Source organism: Equus przewalskii, chromosome 31, assembly GCF_037783145.1.
Source record: "Equus przewalskii isolate Varuska chromosome 31, EquPr2, whole genome shotgun sequence".
NCBI classification, from domain to species: Eukaryota; Metazoa; Chordata; class Mammalia; order Perissodactyla; family Equidae; genus Equus; species Equus przewalskii.
The window spans coordinates 2,724,090-2,748,144 of record NC_091861.1 but is presented as its reverse complement, the minus strand read 5'-3'; the positions used below and the strand labels follow the sequence as shown (position 1 = coordinate 2,748,144).

The following is a 24,055-nucleotide window of genomic DNA, read 5'->3' as shown; positions in this document are numbered from 1 at the left end:
GTGCTGCATAACAACATTTTGGTCAATGACAGATCACATATACAACGGTGGCCCCATAAGATTAGTAACACACAGCCTAGGTGTGTAGCAGCTGTTACCATCTAGGTCTGTGTAAGTGCACTCTCTGATATTCACACAATGACAAAAATCACCTAATGACGCATTTCTCAGAATAATCCCCGTTGTTAAGCAACGTGTGACTGTATTTTATAAGACAATAAGCTGGTCTTGTGGGACCGTCTCCCATGGGAAACTAGGAAAGAGGATTTCCTCCTTACACCTCTTTTGAACAATATTATCTGCCGTATTGTTACTTTAAAAGTTGTAGAGAATCAGTATGACTTTGCTAATGGAAATGCAGTCTGCTAATCCATTTCTTTTGTAAGAAATAGGCACTTCCACCCCCTCAGTTACTGTAGAATGCACATGCAAACAAAAATGACCTCTCTAAGCAGCCCAGGTAATCTTCTAAGTCAACATGAGGAGAACGAATCTTTTATTTTTCTTCATTACATGATGTCTAAAGAATATTAATTACTCCCTGTTGTGTTTGCAGACTGCCTGTTGCCTTGGTCCATCTTCATTTTGGGTCTGCTATCTAGTTACCTGCATCACCAGTGCACCCCACGCCACTTCCCTGGGAGCCACAACGCGTCTTTAGAACCTCATAAATTCAGAGAAAAATGTCAGCTCAGGGCTGGCACAGAATGGCGGTGCCAGGATGTTCTATAAAACTGTGCCTTCCTCCTGCCCACTGGCATGCCCACTGGGTCTTCAAAACTCTCCCTCAGTTCTTTGTTCTTTTAATTAAAAGAAAAGGAGACAAGAAGAGGGAATCAAAGACACCTGGAGCCTTAACATCTTTCTCCTTCTACATCAGGCTATGACTTCAACTTGAAAGAAGTCCCGGCCTGGCGAGGCAGAGGGAGCGCGACTGGTGCCAACACCCCACCAAATGGCTACTGTCAGAAACAGCGGCCCTGATGAAATCAGTAGCTTTAGGGTCAGTCATAAACTATTAGTATTCAGGTGCTCAAACTCCCAGATGAAAAGCATCGATATCGGCCAATTTCCTTGCTCTTTCTCCAGCTGCCCATTGGACACCAGAGCTGCCCCTTCTTCCTGAAATTCCCCATTTCTGTTGACAGTTTGGTCCTTCTCCCAGCTGGCCCAGCTCCAGATGCCGGAAACAATGCCCACATTTTCCTTTGGCTAATTCCTTACAACCCATCAGTTACCCATGACACAGCTTTGCCATGTCTCTCCTGGTATATTTCCTTCTAGTTCTCATAGTCACCATCTGTATTAGCTCGGGTTCTCCAGAGAAACTGAACCAATAGGACATATATACATATAGAGAGAGAGAGAGGTTTATTTTAAGGAATTGGCTCACATGATTATGGGGGTTGGCAAGTCTGAAAGCCATTGGGCAAGCCAGCAGGCTGGAAACTCAGGCAGAGTTTCTATGTTGTAGTCTTAAGACCAAATTCCTTCTTCTGGAAACCTGTCTTTGCTCTTAAGGCCTTCAACTGATTGGACGAGGCCCACCCACAGTATGTAGGATAATCTGCTTTACTCAAGTCTACTGATTGAAATGCTAATCGCATCTAAAAAACACCTTCACAGCAACACCTAGATTTGTGTTTGACTAAACAAGTGGGCACCATAGCCTAGCCAAGGTGACACGTAAAATTAACCTTCACACCGTCATAACTTACTCCTGTCACTTCCCTCTGTAATCTTGGCTATAGGCTCTCTGTCTCCCTGTTCTCCTCACTCCTCAACCTGTGCACCTTCTCCAGACTTGTTCCATTGTTGTGAGGTCCTGGCCCCATTACAGCTCTTCAGGAATTCCCAGTAGCCCACAGGACTGAATCGACATCCTATGCTGGGCACTCACAGTCCTTCCCAAGCTTACTCTTGTCTTTCCTAGCCTTGAGTTCCAAGGTTCTCTGGCTGAAACGTTCTGGTCCTGCAAGAAATTGCTCATGGATCTTCCAAGGCACCATGCTTGTTCCCAATTCTGTGTCTTTACTTATGCTTAGAATCCCTTTCTGTCTTCAGCTCACTCATCACTTAAGGCTCAGCTCAAACCTCATCTTCTCGCCATGGCCTTCACCTGTTGTCTACACGGACTGTCCTCTTCCCCAGTCCCCAAAGTACTAACTGCTGACTCCTGTCATTTAGCACCAGGGTTCACGGCATTTCTGTGTAGTCACACAGGGCCCCGAACTCAGAAGGACCCTGACTTAGAAGAATCCCAAGCTTGGTTTAATGCTCTGCTGTTGCCATCTTGAAATTCTTGATCATTTTTTCACTAGAGGCCCTCTGTTTTCATTTTGTACTGGGTCCCAAAAATGATGTTGCTGGTCCCACTTGGCAAATATCCTGGATGGTCATATTCATCTTAAAGAATGCTTAAATATTTTGTTTTTCAAACTGGATTGTAAACTTTTTGCAGGTTTTTGTCATTTTTTTCAAACCCTCCACAACGATCAGTGCAGGTCTCTGAATACAGTAACTGTGTAATAACTATGCGTTGATTATCTTTCCCACGTGAGACAGCCCAGGCTTGCCAACTGTCCAGTTGTTTAGTTGCTAAGGAGACAGAAATCTACAATTACATATTTTTCTTAGGGGAGCATGCTGTGGTGCAAAGAACATTTGCCTGAGAGTCCTAAAACCTGGCATAAAGGGATGAGAGGTCATGGGTAAGCGACTAGGTAATTAGTACCTACTCACCCAACTCTCCAGCCCTTTGCGTCAGCGTGGTCATCTGTGTGGGGCGTGCTGGTTTAGATCAGCATTTGCGGAAACAGATGGGCTTCAAGGAACATTTGATCCATAACATTAACTGTGAACAGGAGTTCATGGCCAAACAGGTTTGAGGAGTGCTGCACACTCTCCACCCTCTTGGAGAGTCACCAACACGTTAGCACGTTACCAGGTCTGAGGAGGCCCACAGCAGGGAAAGCCATTTAAATGAACCCTACAGTTTCTCCACCTTAGGGAGGAAGAATCCTTTTCTCAGGCAACGACCACGACTGTCTCACTGAAACAGCATTTCATAAAACACACCTTGAAACACGAGACTGCTTGTTCTCTGAGGTCACTTCCAGTCCCGCGATTAAAAGCTTCAGTGCTTCTAGACACCGAGCAGATCCTGGGCTGGCTTGCTCTCGCTGCCCGAGTCACAGAGCAGGTCTGGGCCGGCTGCTAAGTGACTGTGCCCTCCCGCCCGGGCTGCTGCGGGGTCCATCGCCGGCACAGTGATGCCAGCAGCCACTGGATGACCTCCCTCACTCCTCCCGCACCGGGGCGCCCCAGGAGCTGGCCTGTTTTCACATGCACCTTCCAGTCTTTTCAGAATAAAGGTGGACTAGGATTAAACGCATTAACAGAGTTTAAATTGGCCTATTCCTGTTGTCCTAATGACATTTAAAAATAGTATCTAAAAATCTCCCCTCTCCAGAGTTGCCGGATTCTTGTGACCAATGCACCAATTGAACCCCGCCTTCAGCTGTAGGCTAACAGTTCATTTAAGAGAGTTTGTTCAAAAATTAGAAGAGTGACTTTTTCTAAAAACATGCTTTTCCCATTTTCCTTCTCCACTTCTCCCCTTTCAGCCTCACGCCTCCAAGCCCTGGGGTTTGAAGACGGCTGTGCCCTTTTCCTTCTACTTCACACACTGGTGAGTCTTTTGTCTGCTTTGTTAGTGCTGGATTTCTTGTTCCCTCTATGGTATTTTTTGGAGCTCCTGAGATTCACAAATCCAGCCCCCTCTGTGCAAAGCCTGCAGTGGTGTTCTCTTCCCTCCCACAGGGCTCCCCGGGGCCACAGTTCAAGGCGCACGTCCTGGACCCCTGCAGGAGAGGAGCAGAGAAGCACACACGGTGACTTTTTGGCCTTTGGAACTCAACCCAGAGGTGAAGGTGCAGTGAGCTTGCAGAACTCAAGTATTGAACAACAGCAGGCGTCATTCTGTGGCCATGATGTCATGGCAGGTTTGCAATCAGAAAGATGTGAATGAGCGAAGAGTTTCTCCGTCAACAGTGTTGTCTGCTTTTCTTAAAGAGTGAGAGAGAGGAAATCTGCAAGATCATGAAAGAAAATGATTTCTCATAAATGGGATTCATTTTTAAAATTATTAGCAGTAGAATAAGACTGAGGGGTTTGGAACTAGATTGCCTGGGTTTGCATTCTAGCTTTGCCACTTTCTGGAAGGTGACCCTGGGTAAGTTATTTATTTGTGTCTCAGTTTCCTCCTTTGTAAAATAAGGGGGTGATAGTGTCACGAGCCATGTGCTCCAACCCACTTCTCTTGTCCTGCCTAAACTCTGACCTTATTGTCTCACCTAATTCTCCTGACTTCTTGCAAGGTGCAGGCGTTCCTTTATCTAACACCTTGGGGCCCTGACCTTACGTGGTTTTCAGCCATGTTCCAGGCAGAAGCTCTAAGCCACAACCACCCTGGACGCAGCTGCTCTGAAGTGGCCCAGACCGCAACCACAAGCTTATGCCCGCCTCTATAAGCGATGATGAAACTCCTCCTTTGAATATTCATTCCCTATCCCAAATAAGACACCCACCCTTCCATGTTTGGGGGGCCATAGCTTTGTGAAATTATTCCCTATGTTCTCCATTTTTCTTTGCTGCATGCCGCAAATAAAAATTCTGCTTTGTGAGACAACTACTTCTGGTGCAGTTTGATTTAACTCCCAAGAAGGGACCCCCATTTGGTCTGGTAACAACAGTGGTATTTACAAGAAAGGTTTACTGTGAAAATTAAATGAGTTCATACTCTCTAATGCTTAGAAGAATGCCTCGTACAGAAAAAGCCCTCAATACATTGAAGATGTTATTATTATCAGTTCTATTATTTCTGCTCCTTATCATAGATTTAAGGCAATGATTGATAGCAATAATCTGATTTCACTAGAAAATGTCACAAAATATAAAGCTGATGAAATAGGTTGAATTTGATACTTGAGAAACATATTATAATTCTTCATGTAATTGTTAGCTTCATGCACAACTTTACTCAAATTGAAATCTGTTCTAATGCATGGGTCCCGCTGTGCCATGTTTTATGTCACACTAAGGTAGACCAAGAAAAATCCCACATAGTCAAACACGGTGAAAGGAAAACTAATTTAAGACAAAAAGTTAGTGTAATAACTTGATCCCCAATCCCGAGAGCTATGGGGGAACGGTGCACAAGGCAGGGGGGTGGGTATGGATGAAAGAGAAGTCTGGGCAGGTTAGCAGTTGACAAACAGTTGCAGGGGAGCAAATGGGATGTTAACTGCTCCTGTAGAAGAGCTTGAAACGCTGCTCCCTCCCCAGCCAGGTCTCCTCTCCACCCCAGCAAAGAATATAGTCTCTTCCAGGAGGAAAATAGGGAAGATTACTAAGAAAATAGAAATGAGATATAGTTTTGTTTTTGAGAGTTTAGCTTGGCAGCAGAAAGATGAGAACTTAGGGTTGATTCATACCTGAGTCCCAAATCGTCAGGAATGAAATGAAAGGTGCAGACTCTGCCAACTGAACTGTCAATCTAAAGCGTATGAGCATCATCTCCAAAGGCTTACCGCCTACACAGGGCAGGCAGTGTTTTACTATTTCACAGGGGAGAAGAGCAGCAATAGCATCTGTTCTGTTTTTATTTTTCCAGTATTATCTTCATTTGGAAGGTGGGAATAATACCCACCCTTAGGTTGCTATGACAAATGAAGAAGTATGTCTAAAACGATAGCACAGTGCCTGGCACATAAATAGTAGCCTTTCGGAAAAAAATGACGCAAAGATTTTTTCCACTCACCTCCTCCCAAATCCCTGATGCCAATGGAGTCTAACCTGCTATTAACTTACAACCAAGAGAAGAATGCAGATTCCCACAAAAGCAGCCCATTGGGAAGTGTCTGACCACATAAGCCTTTTATTCAAACCTGAAGCATTTTCCCCAATCCCCCCCAGGTACCCTCCTGCAAGGACCGTTTCCACACACGGCTGGTGAGTGTGACCCGTGACCTGCCCTCTCTTCATGGGGACTTTGGAGCGCTCAGCACTTTCTCATGGCTTTCCTCCCTGTGAATTTATGGTGGATTATAAAATAAGTTCATTTTTTAAACCTTGTGCTACACTTGCTCCATACTTAAGAAATATCACGTTAATCCATTTGAGTTTTTAAAAGTCTAACTTTGTTGGTATATTCGAGCTGAAGGAGGGAACCCTAAAAAGTCCACTCAGTTTATGCTCTCTCCTTATATGTCTTAGGAGCTGCGAACAAACCAGCCACAGGATGAGGTCAGAGGGATGTCTCTTCCAGACAGGTCTGAAGGGCCCAGGTCCATGCAAGGGCAGAAGTGAGACGCTGCAATTCTCCAGTTGCTACTGAGAGTGGCATTAAATGAATCACAAGGAGTCGATTGGTCCTTAGGAAACGAGCTTGACTAGCTGTGAAACAGAGGACTGGGTCCTGGGGCTTTCCCATTAGGCCTCAGACTCGTACTCTTCTCTGTAATATGAAGGGAAATTGGCTACCCCTTAGGAACGTGTGAGCAAGGAGAGATCATAAGATGGCTTGGATTCTTTATCTGCATAATAGGAAATAACTTACAGCTTGCCCTTACTCTGCATTTACCACGGTTAAAAGGCATGTTTCACAGTGATGATCCATTTCAACAGGAAATAATATCCAAATGACTACACAGATTAAGAATGACCACTTAAAAGTCAACCCACTTTCCTACAAAACAAACAACAAAAAACAAAGAGAAACGAATGGTCCTCAGGCAGAGAAACCCACACTGAATACTTGAAAGTCTGTCCATCCAAGGAAAAGAGAAGATGGCAATAGAGGTAACTCGCTCAAAACTTTAGAAATGTCATTAAACCTCAGTAATTCAAACCTCATTCAAATAGAATTCACAGACCTTCAGACCCTGTCACTTAACATGAATTCATAACAAAGGAAATAAAATTTGGTGATGGGGAAGTGCATTTTCTAAAAACAAGTAAACAATGCTCGTTAAAAACCACTCAGCAGCTGGATTTACATGTAATCAGCACCACTACAGAACCAGTCTTATCTGTTCCTTATAGGAGACTCAGCTGAAAATTTCTGTGCGAAAGATGCTTCTTGATTAGGTAAGTACAAACAAAGCAAAAGATGAACTCAGATATTTTCATAAATTAGACTGTTTTCCTCTAAATACTCTAAATTAATGAGGCTTTATACTTACTTCCCTTTTCTTACTCCCCATTTCTGAGGTGAGCCAAAGTTGCTTAATCAATATTTTTCATGTGTGTGTTTGAAGGGCCATCAGATAGGAGATACACAAAATCAAAATTTTTATTTTTCATATCAGAATTAATACTGGAAGGAGTTGCCTTAAAAGAGTCATTATTGAAACTGAATTCTGGGCTCAAGTCTACTTACCTTTAGAATGGAGACAAAAATAGCATTTACCTCATAGGATCGCTGTGAAACTTAAACTAAACAATCCAGTTAAATGGCTTACAACAGCACCTGGCCTTCACCATATGCTAGTTATTGTTGCCATTACTATTATTGATGCTATTATTTTGTTCACAATCATTTTTATATCAGGAGATAGCTCCTTCTCTATTTCCTGAGCAAACACAACATAAACAAGGTTCTGTCAATCTTTGATGGTGTCTTCATCCCAAAATGAGTCATGGAATTTTCCCTCAGTGTTCCCCTTTGCTGGGACGGGAGATTCTCTTATTAGAAAGAACAAATGTTTGACCCTTGAGGCTGGATTCCTTGGACTATTCTTTAAATATGAAAGTAGAAAAACCACCTTAGATAGTTGTACTTTGGCTCTGCACTGTCTATTCTGTGGAGAGGGAAATAACTGGATTTTTAGCATTTAGTTTTGATAAATAAACGAAAAGCAATAGAATATATTGGAGTATATGAGGAAGTCATCTGGTTTAAAACTAATTTGGCCTGAACTTGTTTCTCCCAAAAGACCTGATGTGGCCTGCTGAGCATGCACTGTACATCTGCTTTAAACATTTACAGTGTCCTAAAGACAGAAGGATGCCCTTCAAGATAGGGACGCAGCTTCCCCCCACATCATCATTTCCTTAAGGATAAGCACCTCTTCCTGGACTCTAAGGATTGATTACCGACCTGCTGTGCTCACCTTGTGACCACTGACCTGCCGTGCCAGCTAAGCATCTCGTGACAATTATAAAAGGGACATTCCTGTCATACGTGATGTGTGCTCTTTGTTCCAAGACAGTATACAACCCCTCTGTACACCCCACTTCTTGGGGGTGCCTCCTTCCTTGAGGAAGGAAGCCCCTCAGGCTAGTCCTCAGACTTGACTCAATAAACTCACCCTAAAATTTAATTTATAGATTGATTATGGATTATTTGCAGACAGTTTGCCCATTGTATATTTCTTTTACAACTGAGCACTTTTACCTGCCTCAACCATAAATGAGGAAAAATAGATGGAGTGTGTGCACGGAAGGTGGCAGTTTAAGAAGGAAAAAGGGGATGAGTGGAAATGGGGAGGCCAACGGTTAAACGCCTGAAGCTAACAGTACAAATATAACATGACCCTCTCTCAGATTTATCCAGTGTGGGGGTGTCTTTACAAGTTAAGGCCCTGTGTCTCTGCACATCAATGCTTTCTTTCCCATGGGGACACACGGAAGTGCAGTATACCTCACTTGGTAATTTCAGAGATCTTAATAGTAAATAAAGAGCTCAGCTAAAATGCAGCGTGTGTGTGCCCTGCGCATGCACAGCGGACTGGCCAGTCTTCCTATGCACCAGTGACTGGGAACTTCCTGCCGCCAGTTGACCAATGGGAAGAAGGCGATTTGTAATCTTCTAGGGATCACCTCTGGCACAAATAAATACGTGAAAATTACAAGACTGGTCAAGTGTATTTTAAAGGTTTTTGAAGTTAGTTATTTGAAAAGGGAAAGATGATAACATCTTCAGCTTAAGATTTATTAAAGGAATAACATAAATGATTACTATTCGGAAACATACTATCCTATACTGAATTTATAAGTGAAAACTATCTCACAGGAGAAGACAGAGGAAACTCTATCTCACAGATTATAAGATCTCGTTCTGAACATCCAGGATTGCGTAAATAAATTACACACCAACCTTCTCTGAAGAATCTGAGAGTAGCATGTGAATTACAAAATGAAGCAATGGCAGTTTTTTTGGCAAGATGATTCTGACAAGGGAAGGTTTATCATTTCACATTAAACAAAGGTGAGCCTATTAAAACTACACAGTTAAAAGTAATAAGTACGGTAGGTTTTATTTCCCTGAACCACAATGGACGTGATTGAGCACTTTATGGAGCTGGTGGTTTTGATGGCGATGGAACTCTGAGTTCACACAATGTGGAAAAATTACCTGTCCCAGGGATTGCCAGTCCAAACCAGCGCTGCCAATGTAAACGTGCTGTTTGTCCACAATCCAGAAGGAGGACTGCAGCCGGCCCTTGTTGTACGCGGTCATGTTCATGTAGGTCACCTCGGCTCCTGGAGGGGGCAAGGAGATCCTGGTCAGCCTCGGCGCAAGGCCCGGAACGCGCAGTCAGGCACCTGCAGCGGCTGCTCAGAGTGCGCACTGACCACAACCGCATTCAGGAAGGCCAAACACGTACATTAGTCTGATACACAGAAGGCCCTCGAGGAGTTATTTTGTTCCCAAAAAAGCATACAAAGGGAAAAAAAGAGTAAGAAGCTTTTTCCTATGTAAATGCAGAGAAGGCTCAGCATAGCGAAAGTGCATGGCTTCTCAACTCAGATCTGACCGAAGCCCAGCTCCATCACTAACATCCAGGTGGTGGGGCAGGTGCGCCATCCTCCTTTTACTTGACTTTTGGAATAATCTTCATATGATTTCGCAATCAATAAAACCATCAGTCCTGTTTAGCATTACGGCTCCCCTCAACAAGAAGCTGGCCCTCTTACACGTTCCGGACATTATTCTCACTCTTTCCCCTTTTCTTCGTCTTATTTCTTCATTTTCCCTCTTCTTTATTTAATTTAGATTTGGTCTCTTCCTTGCCTTTCTTTATCTGATAGTTCTTAATTTAAGCAATGATCATTCAAGCCTTACCGAAATGTAACCTTGAATGGTTAACTAGGTCACTCAGACTATTGTTAAAACCAAAAAAATGCATTTTAACATCTAAATTTAACCAATTGTTCTAAGCATGATGTGTCATAATCAATTGTGAAGCTTATATGTATCGTATGCTCGGGACTATGCACTTACTACTTCTCAGAAGGAGCATAGAATCCACTGAATGCAAAGCTATTTAAGTAAATTTCTGCTAAAGAAATTAATAAAAGAACAGAACTACACGCATATATTTAATAACTAAGCTATCCTGTCTTCAGATATTCAACACTAACGAAGAGGATGTATTCTTGTGGCTCAGTTCATTGTCAGAACCTTCATTACCAGAAGATGTGGTACCGTATACATAAGGTTGTATGCCAGGATATCAGAAGGGAGGAAGAGTGACTTACATTATGAACTGAACTGTAACTCCTGGGAAAATGTAAAGGCTGCCTCTGGGCTCCTGGGGCAGGAGGACGAAGAGGCTATGGGGTTGGGACAGGATCTGAGGGGAAGCAAGAATCCAGGCAGACTTCTGTGCAGGTGGAGCAAGTTCTTCATCCTAGAAGTGAGGGCACATCTCCCTCAGCCTCCAGGCATCCTGGAATAGCAACATCCAAGGAATGGTTACAGGCCCCAGAGGAGGAACAGTCAGGTACAGCAGAAGCTGAAAGTCCAAAATGGGTAGTTACCATGGCAATTACGCAGGGACCCAAATCTGCATGGAGGGTGTGGTGTCCCCCCAGAGACACGGCTGCCAGGGCTCTTAAGTGGAGGAAGCGCAGCATTTGTCTTGGGGGCTGTTTGAGTTTCCTATGGCCACCATGGTACACTACCACAAACTAAGAGGCTGGGAACAACAGAAACTTCTTCTCTCTCAGTTTGGGGGGTTAGAAGTCCACAGTCAAAGTGTCGGCAGGGCCGCGCTCCCTCTGCAACCTGGAGGGGAGAATCTCTCCTTGCCTCCGTCTGGCTTCTCGTGGGGGCCATCCACCTTTGGCGTTCCTTGGCTTGAAGCTGCGTCACTCCACTCTCCACCTCTGCTGTCACATGGCGTCTTCTCCCCAAGTGTGTCTATTTTCTCCTTTTCTTATAAGGACACTAGTCACATTGGATTAAGGGTTCATCCCACTATGGTATGACCTCATCTTAACTAATTATATCTACAACAACCCTATTTCCAAATAAGGTCACATTCTGAGGTACTGGGCTTTAGGAATTCAACATGTCTTTTTGGGGGACACAGTTCAACTCATAACAGAGATCCAGGCCACTTTAACTGGCTGTGTCCTTCAACAGTACTAGACTGGCCAGCACTGAAGGAAGCATCTTCTCTTGTCTCTGGAAGGAAGAGAGTGAAGGTGACCTTGGTGTTTGCCTCAGTTTCCACCTTCAACACAGGCCTCCGGCCAGGCCTGCACCCACCTTTTTATTCTGCCTAGAAACAATCTTAACCCTCTGTGACATCAGCTGCCCTCACCTCCTGGCCTGGGACGCTGTGCCTGGAATTTGACCCCACCACCAGTTGCTACCTTGCATTGGGTTGTTTATTAGTTCTTAGACTCCCCGTTTGTTCTCGCTCAGGTCCCCGCAGCCCCAGCCCACTGGTCCTCTCAAGGAGACACTGGGCTTATCAGCAGGGCCCACTGAGGACCATCCCTTTTGATCTCTCCATCCCACATGTCACAGCTGTCGCCCTCAAAGTCCTCTATTACTTTACCTGGCAGTTTAGCCTAAAGAGTGTGATTTCAGGAACCAGGGCCTTGTGTAATCCTCCAGCCAGAGCCTTTACAGTTACTTAATGATGCTTAAAATTATTTTATAAAGGAACAGTGGCTTTCCTTCAGCAAATCTTTGAATATCTAACGTACACCAGACCCTGTGCTACGTAAAATTAAGGACAAAGGACCTAAAGTGGCTGATTAAAATTCAGGCATACTAAAGAAATTGTACCACTCAAAATGACCAGGATCTGCTCCATCCCTGCTGTTCTGACAGCAAGGGGCACTGGGTATCTGACAGGATCAGAAAGGGGAGTCCCCATAGTTGTATCAGGCAACCCAAGTGAAAGCTGAGAGCACAAAGGACTCCACGGCTGTGCCCAGGGCCGGAGCTGCCTGTGCAAAGGCCAGTGGAGCTCCATGTAGAGATTAAGCAATATGTAAAAACAGGAACTGCCATTTACTGAACAGCTGCGTGCCCAGTGCCAACAAAGCTATGTTACAACAATCCCACATGGTATGTTGTATTTTCCTATTTTAGAATACAACAAACTGTTGGATGTAAGAGAATCAACTATGGGGTTTCAGAATTTGCCACTCCAAAGTGTGTCTCCAAGCCTTGATTATTTTTAAGAACAAGACTCAGAAAGAAACTTTGACCTTCCCCCAACTGCATAAAAGAATTTAAGATAGAAGGCCTGTCCCAGAAAGGAGTGATGACCATAGATAACTCCAGGTGCGGCAGACAGGAAGGCACCTAGCAAGGCCCATTTTTTATTAATGTTCCCTCTCATTGTCTACAGATGGCCCAGCAAACATTCGTTTACCAAACATTGGCTTTTTTGTCTGCATATGAATTGCCTTCCTCCCCTCTGAAGTCCCAAACCACCACCCTCAAGATCCTCCTTTGTATTTAGCTGAAGATGGTATTTAAAGTGGTGGCTTCAGCCATTTTGGCCAGTTACTCAGTTTTCCTGGGATTCTCCCATGTTTATAGGTTACTGAATTTGTTTGATTTTCTCCTGTTATTCTGTCTCATGTCAATTTAATTCCTAGACCAGCCAGAAGGACCTAAAGGGTAGAGGCATACTTCTTCCTCCCCTACAAACCAAAAATATGAGATGACACAGCTGGGAAAATATTTCTCTGCATATGGTTTGTGGAATATCACTTTCCCATTAAAAATGATCTATTTGTCTGTTTTTCTATCTATCTCTCCTCCTCCTCTCTCTGAAGACATAGGCTTTTATCTTAATTTATACCTGGATAGATATATACTTAGTCATATCCTACATGCCCCTCCATTTATTACAAGCATATTATTCAATATTTTACTTAAAAGAACTTATTTTACCTGCACTTTCAAAATATCTTTGTTGATTGGTTATAGAAATTATTCTCATCCTACTGTTTTTCTATGTGTATTAGAAAGAGATGGTTAAAATCCAAGGTTTTCTGACTATAAAATATATTTAATTACAAAAGCTCTTTAAAGTACCACTGATTTCAGTAGTAGTATTATGTGGACAAACTAAATTCGAGTTTATTTCATAGTATTATGCTAGATTTTTAATTGGTAAAGATGGCTACACACATTTTTATGAAGCTGTCTTTTAATTACTATAGACTTATAAGATTATAAAATATCTTTAAAAGCTGGATTGATTCAAATAAGTACATTTTTTCCAACAGCTTTGAAGATTATTTAGTTGTTTGCTTAACCAATGTTGATTTTCCCAGATTTCATTTTTAACAGAGAAAAATATTGTGTCATGCTTTCTGTTTGCAGCCATGACCCATCGTGGAGAGGCCCCAGAAGCCAACTGAGAGATGCACATCTCAGCGGCAGTGACGCACCAGGCCCACCGGCTGGAGGCTGGGCAAGCTCGGTGGTACTGGGTCTGGATGTCTGCAGACCCTCCTGCTTTCAACCTGGTCATCAATTGATGGTTAATAGGAGTTATTAGCAATTCAAAACAATGTTTTTAGATGTCAAACTGATAAACCAAGAGTACGTACTTGTTTCCATAACTGCTTTATAAAATACTTTCATTTTATCTAGGAAGTCCTAATTAAATCTTTAAAAAGCTATAAACGTGCTGATGTGGTGGTGTGGAGTCAGGTCTTAATAGGTCACACTAATCAATATAAAGTGGTATGGCTAATCCCCATGTTTTACACCACTCTGGGAAAGTAAAACATTAAAAATCAGGAGATCTCAAACTACTTCTTACAACTCTTTTGAGCTGTAATAGATATGGTCCACTAAAATTTAATAGAGAATGCTCCTGGTTTCAAAGGGGTTCTGTTTCTTTACTAAATTATTCTTAGGGTATTAACCAGATAATATTGTACTTTATTTTGTTCATATATAATTTCAATGGAGAAAATACTCTTGAAATTTAATAGAGAAAATGAAAATACTAACTAAAAAGCTATTTACTGGGGCCTGCCTGGTGATGTAGTGGTTAGGTTTCAGTGGCCTGGGGTTCATGGGTTTGGATCCCAGGCACAGACCTACACACTGCTTATCAAGCCATGCTGTGGAGGCATCCCGCAAACAAAATAGAGGAAGACTGGCACAGACGTTAGCTCAGGGCCGATCTTCCTCACACACACACACACACACACACACACACAAAATCCCTATACTCATATTTTAATCAGAAATAGATTTGAAATCAGCTCAACATAAGATTGACATAAGGGAAACCACACTGTAGAAAAGAGACCATGTTGTAACTTTGAATGACCCCTGACTAACTAACCCAGCTGGATTTGCACCCTCCAGGAGATCCACCTGTTCTGTGGATTTTATGACCCCTGCTAGTGCATATACCTCCCAGCTGCGCTAAGACGATAACTTCGTTCTTTTGAGTTCCTTAGGAATGTGACGGCCCCTCAGAGTCTATGCTGATAGCCATCATCAATGAAAACTGAAAGATCTGGTGTGGCCACTCCCAGTCTGTAACACCAGAGGGTCAACATTCCTAACCCCTCCCCTATAACCCGCAGGCCTATATAACTGCTTCAAGATACTGTGTCCCCCTTAAGATGGTTCTTTTGGACATTAGTCGGCCACCTTCCCTCTTGCTAGCAAGCTGTAATAAAATGCCCTTTCTCTGCCACCATCTTGCCTCTTGACGCTTGGCTTTTGTCTCGCAGCGAGCAGATCCTACCCTTTGTGCGGTAACAGATTCACAAATAATACCAGATATTTGTTGAACAGTAGTTAATTCATCATGCCAGAAAACTCATTCCATCTAAAATTGCTAAAGAATCATTTATCATTTCCATTTGGAAGCTCCAGAAATGTGTTGTTCTCTCTAGATTAATATGATAATAGTATTCTCAAAATGGAATACTGGAGATTCTGAAGAGGTTTAGCATGGTTCACATCCACTTACACATAAGGAAGATAACTTGGGGAAAATGAGCAACTTTAGAAGACATCTGGTTGAAGAATTTAATTGTTAATTCCAGTGTAGATAAGAAGAGTTTAATTTTACCTATTCTAGATTTAGGTAATCCAGACGTATCTCCTAGGTATCTAGCAGTTCTCTGTCTCTGGATGAAGGGGAAACAGGGATATGTTTATCAGTTGATGTTACATGTCATTACATCATTCCTTCCTAGCCAACACCCTCTTCTTTGAGTTCCAGATGCACCCCCGTGACTCAGAATGGGAAGATTCCAGGTACCCTGTGAATCTGTTCAGTGACTACGTGGCCACAGTTGATGGACCAAATGTAGACACGTGACCTAAGCTGAGCCAATAAAATTTCCTCTTTTGGGAATTCAGTATTGAGTCACAAAGTAAGTTAATTCAAAGAAGCTGTGCGGGAGAATCATACACAGATGGAGGTTGCCCTAGCCACACGAGTCCACATAAAAGAAGGATGGCAAAAGGCAAGCTTCAGAGAGAGGCAGAGAACCAGATGTATAAGAAGAAGAGAGAGAAAGACAATGTCTCCCCAGGAGAGGGAAGTGGAGGGTAAGGCAGTGGTGGGGGAGAGTCCACGGCTGTCCTGCCCCTCAGACCAGCTACACTTCTTACTTTGAGTCCCTCTAAACCTTTGGAATAAATTACTTTTATTTAAGCTTGTTTTTGGAGGGGTTCTGTTTCTTTACTAAGCTATTCTTATGGTCCTACTCAGATAATATTATACTTTATGCACACATGATTCTAGAAGTCCCACAACTTTTATATGTGTATTTTTAATATTTGACTAAAAATATTCAGTTCTAGGCTAAAAATTTCATGCAATTTTTAGCAAAGAGTCAGTTGCACAAACTGTATGATTAAATGTTTCAAATTTTGAAGATTTAAAATAAACATCCTGTCAAAATATTCATCATAACAACACAAAAGGAAATATGCTAGTACATTGTGGTTAAAAAGTGGAAAATAAAGTTCCACAGTCCCCAAGCAAACAAATTCTATTTCTAAGTTTATTTCCAGAGAGTCACCTATTGAAAGCATATTATCAGCAGCTTTAATAAATTTTACGATATAACATTTATGCATTCAAGGGAATATATGTAACTTATAAGCGAATGATCAAGCACAATAATCAAATAGGCACCTGTGAACCTCCCATCTCACTAAGAACTAGGAGCTTACCAATCTGATTAAAGCAGTAATTCTCAACCAGTGGCGATTCTGTACGCCTGCCCCCAGAGGACATGTAGCAATATCTGGAGACGTTTTGTGTGTGTGTGTCTGGGTGAGGAAGATTAGCCCTGAGCTAACAGCTGCCACCAATTCTCCTCTTTTTTGCTGAGGAAGATTGGCCCTGAGCTAACATCCGTGCCCATCTTCCTCTATTTTATATGTGGGATGCCACCACAGCATGACCTGACAAGAGGTGCGTAGGTCTATGCCCAGGATCTGAACCAGCAAACACCAGGCTGCCAAAGCGGAGCACATGAACCCAGTCACCATGCTACTGAGCTGGCCCCTGGAGACATTTTTTATTGCCACAACTGGCAAGAGGATACTACTGGCATCCAGCAGGTAGAGTTCAGGGATGCTGCTAAACATCCTACAAAACACAGGATGGTCTCCCACTGCAAAGACTTATCCTGCTCAAACTGTTGACAGTCCCGAAGGTAAGAAATCCTGCATTAAAGTTTTTGTGTGTTTAGCCCTGATCCCATATCCCCACCATCTTCCTCTGATGCAACCATTATCCTGAATTCAGTGTTTATCACTGTCTTGTTTTTAAATATTTTATCACATGTATGTATCCCTAATTTCATTATAAAAAATAAGTTCATCAGCAGCTTTTGAACAGATTATTAATGAGCCCCATGTGTGTCTCAAAGGGAAATGCATCAGTATCAATAATTATAGATTTCTGCAAAGGCCTTCAGATGTTTTCTGAAAGCGAAGTTTGCAGCAGAAAGCTATTTATCAATCAAGTGTTTCTTCTTGTGAATATATTAACTTTTGTGAGCAATGAAAAAGGTCAGAGTTAGCCCGTTCTTGGGAGCTTTACAAAAAACAGTACAGTTTAATCAATTTAACTAGCAATATTTTGGAATTCATTGGCTTGAAGGCCAAAGGGAACACCAACGGCTAAAAAATCATGTCATGGCGTCTCTGTGCTTTCAAATCATTCAGTGAGTGATGGTAAGAAAACGTCTAAGATAATCAATTACATGGTCCAGTTGTGGAAAAAATGAACCTTAAGTGCACATTTCTGTTCTAGTTTTAACATATCTATTCAAATACTGTGAAAACGATGCTATGGAATTTTTATACGTCGCCTTTGATACTTTGCTTTTACTGGACAGTTTTGGACTCACAAAGGTAGTTTCTAGGAGTCTTTCTTCCCTCCCACACATTTTTCACATAGTTAGAATATTCTGCTTCTAGGGAAATATTGCGCTTTGAGTATCACCTCCTAGCTCAGCAGGTAAGCTATCTTTAGGAATGGTTGATTTAGGGAATCATTAGGCTTAAAAATAAAAATTATACTTAAAAAAATTTACTGAAATTTGATTTCCTCAGTTATGCATAAAAAGGAAAAATTCCACACTCAAAACAGAGAAACAAAGTCATGATCTATAATGGCTCATCAGCTACACTAGAACGTGAGAATGTCTGGGAGGTGGGCTAGACTTCCTCTCCCTTACGCCTCCCTGCTGAGCTCACACAACTATGCAGCCGCCAAGATGGGGCATGGGAACGAGGAGCCCCCGGCGGCTTCTGCTTTGGTGCCAGTGCTCCCGGAGGAGGGCGGGCTGCCCGAGCCCAGCGCTGCTGCAGTGCCAGCGAGGAGGGCCCAAGGCCCGCATCCCACTATCTATCTGCCTTACCATTTGCTGCCCTGTAGTGCCCAAAGACTCCATGGCTGAAACTGCCGGCTTCTGTGGTAATGCGCCTGCTGACCCTGCACACGGCACATCTCACACAGGGCAAGAGCTTGGCGGGGCACGCCAAGGAGAAAAGGCATCTGGCCACCACTGAGGGAGATTAAAGGGAAGGAATAGGAATTTGGATGGACACGAGAAGATATTTCAAAAGAACGATCTAAGAAAAAGGAAATATTCTTAGAAATTAAAAAGACCCAAAATACAAATTATGTCAGGCCAATCTAATGTATGATTGGCAGCGCTGGAAAGTGAAATAATGATCTGGAATTTACTGACGGCACAGAGTGAATGTAAAGAAATCAAAATGGTCTTTGAAGAGTTGATGCATGAAGGGCGTATCTGCGGACCTAAGATCTCAAAGCCTCAAAGCCAGAAAAAAAAACGCTCTCTAAAAGCAGGGAGAAAGAACAAACGTGAGCAAAAACGTGTGCAACCAGAGGGTTCGACTGAGATGTTCAATATTCAGTTATGGTAGTTCCAGAGAGAACCCAAAACAGAGGGGAAGAAATTATAAAGTGAATTACAAAGCAAATTTCCAAGAACTGAAGGGTATGAGTTTCTAAATCAGAAAAGCCTACCAATCCCGGGGCAAAAAAGGAAAAAGACTGACAGGCGCATCACGAGTTTCCGGAACATTGGGAGTAAACGGGGTTGTAAACGCTTTCAGACAGGAAACAAGAATACGAAAATGATCACTCACAGAGATTAGCAAATCTGACTTATACCAGATATTTTAACAGCAACCACGAAAACGAGGAAACAGTCTGAGGGGAAATAAGTTTGTATATCTAGCAAAGACTGAAGATAAGATAAAAACACTTTCCTATGTGAAAGGTCTGGAGTGCACCATTCCTCAGGAAGTTTCTGGAGAATGTGCTCCACTATAATGAGAAAAAAGAGCAAGGAAAAAGGTAGAAGGCCCCACATAAGACAGAAGCAAACTGGGCTCCCAGCAGGATGGTGAGGACAAGTCCCCGAGGGACAGGCCCAGAGGGCCTGTGGAGCAGTCCCCAGACTGCAGTGTGAAGGAGGGACTCGGAAAGGAAATCCCCAAGAAAAAGTGAATCAGACCAAGTGCCTGCTGGGTCAGACGACGCGACGTTACATGCTGCAGCGTTCTGAGATGATTTATGAGGAGGGGCATAGAGTCACCAACCCAGAGGGAGAAAAATGATTGTACAAAAGGACATGTGATTGTTGTCCACAGATCAGTTGTTAATAATATTCAGTGTAAAACAGTGTAAATATTGATTTAACCAAAAGACGGTTAGACCTATATTGGGAGGATCAGGAGAGAGGAAGTATGTGCTTGCAAAGGGTGGGGAGTGGCAGAGAGGGAAGGAATGGTAGGAGATGATGCTTCAAATCCCACAACGGCAAGCAAACAGTTAATATTCGAAATAAAAAATCAAGTAATACAATATAAATAGGAGATATAAAAAATCAAATAAAAAGTACACCAGAAGAAACAGCTAAAAGTAAGAAAACAGCTACCTCTGGGAAGTAAGAATTGGAAGTAGGCTGACACAGGGCAGGCAGGCAACAACTTTCTTTACTACAAATATTGTAGTAGTTTTTGATTTTTTTAAAATTTTTATGTAATACTTTGATCAATATATAAATTAAAAAGATATATAAATAAAAAGAAAATGCCCGAATATAATATGGACTAGTTATCAAAATGCCAAATTCTATTGTTAATGAAGACCTCTTTCCTTCTTACAGCCCCACCTCATGAACACTCCAGTTAATAGGTATTTTCTCATTGTCGTTAGGGTAACATTATGCTTTCCCAACCAAAGTACAAATTCCTCCAGGAAATGGCCAATTTTCTACACAGTGTTTATAAATTGGAGATATATATACATATAACTTTGGGAGTATGTGTCTTGATGGGAAAAATAAGAATCTAGAACATAAAATATATACTGCTATTATGTTTTTTCCTCCTACTTGAGTATATATAATTGAAAGGAAAAAATCATCAGATGTTAAGATTTTTAAGGGCTTGTTTAAGTTGGTTCAAGAAAAGATAAGACCTCAGCTTGGTCACTAAAAAAGAGAAAATGATAGCACTAATCAGCAAGATTGGCAACAACACTTCCTTGTATTTGTATAGCACTTTACACATTATTGCAAAGAATGACCAAGAGCGACAGAGAGTTAGCCCATCCTCTGGTATGATGTCCCTGGGGATCCTGAGAGACAGTAAAAGAGGCAGAAGGGATGGAGCTCCAGGAAAGTGAATGACTCGCCCGAATACACACAGCAAGGGAGGAAGCTGCCACTCGAGGTTGTACTTCCGATTCGGGGCTCTCCCTGCCATCTCGCTCAGCATCCTGAATTACTCTGACACTCTATAGTGCTGCTGTTCTTGCAAAGGGTGACGCTCGACTATCAGAAAGGAGAGTGACTTCTAACGAGGCTCCTAGGCAATATTCTTCCCAAACAAAAGCTAAAGGAAAAAAAGCAAATGGAATGAAAAGGAAAATGAAATATGGGAGTTCCTTGAGGGGCTGGCTTTTATTCATTTCTTTATTTCCAGCAAGTAGCACGGTGCCCGGCATGTTTTAGGGGTTCAATAAATATGAAAAAATAACTGAATGAATGAGTTTACATGTTTGCAAGCACCTCTCTCTCTTTCTATTTCTCTCTTTCTTTCTCTTTAACCGAATAACTAACCAGAGGGAGTCAGTGGGATTTCCAGTACAAATTCTGGGTAAATATATTAGAGCAGTAAAGGACCCAGCAATGTGAAGGAAATAAGCGAGAATAAGAGAACTTTTCATATGTAGGCGATACGGTTCGATGAAACTTCAAAGGTGGTTCCATTCCAAGCCAAATTCAAAACAAAGGGAAGTTCAGGCAGTTTCCGGGACTAACAAACGTGACTTAAAGAAAACTCCCAACACTTCTGATGTTTCTTCCTTTGAGAACCAATGCTATCAATATTTATTCTTCCTCTTCCAGAAAAAAAAAATCGCAATGCTGTCTTCCATTCCCAATGAGATCGTAATTGATTTCTTTATATTTCAAATGATCGCAGAACTCAGAGGGGAGGAAGAAAGGAGAGTTTTTTTTTAGCGCATTACAGCCAACCTTGTATTCAATGATGGGGATTGTCATTGCTCTAAGCCCCGAAGTTCCTTTCAGTTCACCTCCCTAGACACGGCGACATCTGATAGGCCCTGATTCCTCCTCTGGTTTGTTCCTTTCTCAGCCCCCAATTCCACCAATAAACCTGACTAGGGAGGGGAGGAGAAGAGTTGAAAGAAGGCTCTGGAAGAAAAGTTCCACGGAAGACATGGCTAGTTAGTCCCTAGTGTAGACTGGTGGGCCCGGAAATCTGACTGTGGGGTTTGAATCCTGCCTCTGCCACTTAGTAGCTGAGTGTCCTTGAGCAAAGTCATTTAGCTTCCCGTACCTCAGTTTTCTCATCTTCAAGATGGGGATGAAATAGCAGAAATTTCAGAGTTGTTATGAGCTTGAAACCAGTTAACTGATTGAGGCACCAGCATGAGAAAAGTGCTTGGGAAGGCGGATCTGTGTGCAGTCCCTTTCGGAACCACTCATCACAAGAGTCATCTCTTGTTCGGCATTTGTCCTCCTTGCCAGGGAGAAAGGCTTATGAGAGTGACAAGGAGCTCTGACGTCCCCAACCCAGAGGCAAGCAATAAATATCTGTGGAAGGAACGAACAAACGGACCACCTTAGGCATATTTTTCCTTCAAGAGTTACCAAGAAATCAGACAATTTACTTAATAATCACATGGCAATTCAATTATGTGGCATAATCAGGAAAACCCCTCAGTTTTTTAAAGTTAAAATCTTCATGATTAATGTTGGTGCACCGTACCCAGTAAAAACCTTGGGGAGTAACCTAACGAGGCCCCTGAATATTCTTCCAGTCTGAGAAACTCGCAAATTTGAAATGGGAAGTGTTCCCAGACCACGGAAAGGAAGTGAAAGGCAAGAATAATAAGAGAGAAGGCTTCAGGATCTTGGAGAGAGTGAGAAAGCGGATGGAGTTACGTGTTATGAAGGAAACTGGAGACATCTTAGGAGGAGGTTCTCTTAACAACAAGAGAGAATGCCCAGGCAATGATTATGCAGGAGGCTGGGGTGGGAACCTAATTTTCTACCTCATTAAAATTTAAAAATCTTAGCTGGTATAGTCCAAATCCTGCCATCTACAAAACAATATAGAGTTGAGTGATACATGATCCAAAACTTTTCTGTATTACAATCACATGGACAGAACAGAATAGGGAGCCCAGAAATAAACCCATGCATATATGGTCAATCAATTTACAACAAAGGAACCAAGAATACGCAATGGGGAAAGGATAGCCTCTTGAATAAATGGTGCTGGGAACACTGGAAAGCCACACACAAAAAGGGAAAGTGGACCACTACCTTACACCATACACAAATATTAACTCAAAATGGATTAAAGACTTGAATATAAGACCTGAAACATAAAACTCCTAGAAGAAAACATAGGCAGTGAGCTCCTTGACTTCTGTCTTGGCGATGTAGTTTGGATTTGACACCAAGAGCAAAGGCAACAAAGCAAAAACAGCCAAGTGAGACCGTAACAAACTAAAACGCTTCTGCACAACAAAGGAAAGTATCATCATAATGAAAAGGCAGCCTACTGAATGGGAGAAAATATTTGCAAATCATATATCTGATAAGGGGTTAATATCCAAAATATATAAAGAATTTATACAACTCAATAGCAAAAAACCAAACAATCCGATTAAAAAATGGGCAGAGGATGTGAACAGACATTTTTCCAAACAAGACATAGAGATGGCCAACAGGTACATGAAAAGATGCTCAACATCACTAATCATCAGGGAAACGCAAATTAAAACCACAACGAGATATCACCTCACACCTGTCAGAATGCCTATTATCAACAAGATGACAAGTACTGGCAAGGATGTGGAAAAAAGGAACCCCTGTGCACTGTTGGTGGGAATGTAAATTGGTGCAGCCACAGAAATGAAATATTCCAGCCATAATGGAATATTATGCAGCCACAAGAGTGAAAGAAATCTTGCCAATTGCAACAACATGGATGGGCGTTGAAGGCATTATGCTAAGGGAAATAAGTCAGAGAAAGACACACACAGAGACATGTAAGTATGAGCTCACTTATATGTGGAACCAAAAAAAAGAAAATTCAAGTTCATTGAAACAGAGAACATATTGGTGGTTTCTAGAGGCAGGGGGTTGGGGGTAGGCAAAATGGATGAAGTGGGTAAAAAGGTGCAAACTTGCAGTTATAAAATAAGTAAGTTATGGGGATGTAATGTACAGCATGGTGACTAAAGTTATTAACACTGTATTGCATATTTGAAAGTTGCTGAGAGTAGATCTTAAGAGTTCTCATCACAAGAAAAAAATTCTGTAACTATATGTGGTGATGGATGTTAACTAGACTTATTGTAGTGATCACTTCATAATATATACAAATATTGAATCGTTATGTCGTTTGCCTGAAACTAATATACTGCTATATGCCAATATATCTCAGTAAGAAAACAAAATACAGAAAGTGAACTAGAGCTTCACGTAATGATACACGGTCTGTATAAGTCAGTGAGGATTGGTTGCATGACTTAGATCAGGGTAAAAGCAGAAAGAATTTGAAAGTTGCTGGCTTTTATAGAAACAAAAGAAAGCTGATTTTTTCTGGAAAAGGCCCATTGGGCGCTGAGGTGATCCGGGTGGTGGGTGTCGGCTGTCATGCTCGTTGCTCTTCTTGAAAGCTGTGGCTGTCCTATTTTCCTTTCAGGGAAAGACTGTG

The 24,055-nt window shown here is 42.2% G+C and overlaps 1 protein-coding gene across 8 annotated transcripts in view; it reads right to left on the bottom strand.

Moving 5' to 3' along the window:
• PLD5 (phospholipase D family member 5) overlaps positions 1-24,055 on the bottom strand; it is a 352,559-nt gene that overhangs the window by 85,024 nt on the left and 243,480 nt on the right. For 7 of the 8 annotated variants that reach the window (XM_070602574.1, XM_070602582.1, XM_070602577.1 and 4 more), the window contains exon 5: positions 9,419-9,546. The exons of the other annotated variant lie outside the window; for it this stretch is intronic. In XM_070602574.1, the coding sequence (XP_070458675.1) occupies positions 9,419-9,546 (128 nt within the window). The remainder of the gene's footprint in view (positions 1-9,418; positions 9,547-24,055) is intronic. 8 annotated transcript variants of the gene reach the window in all.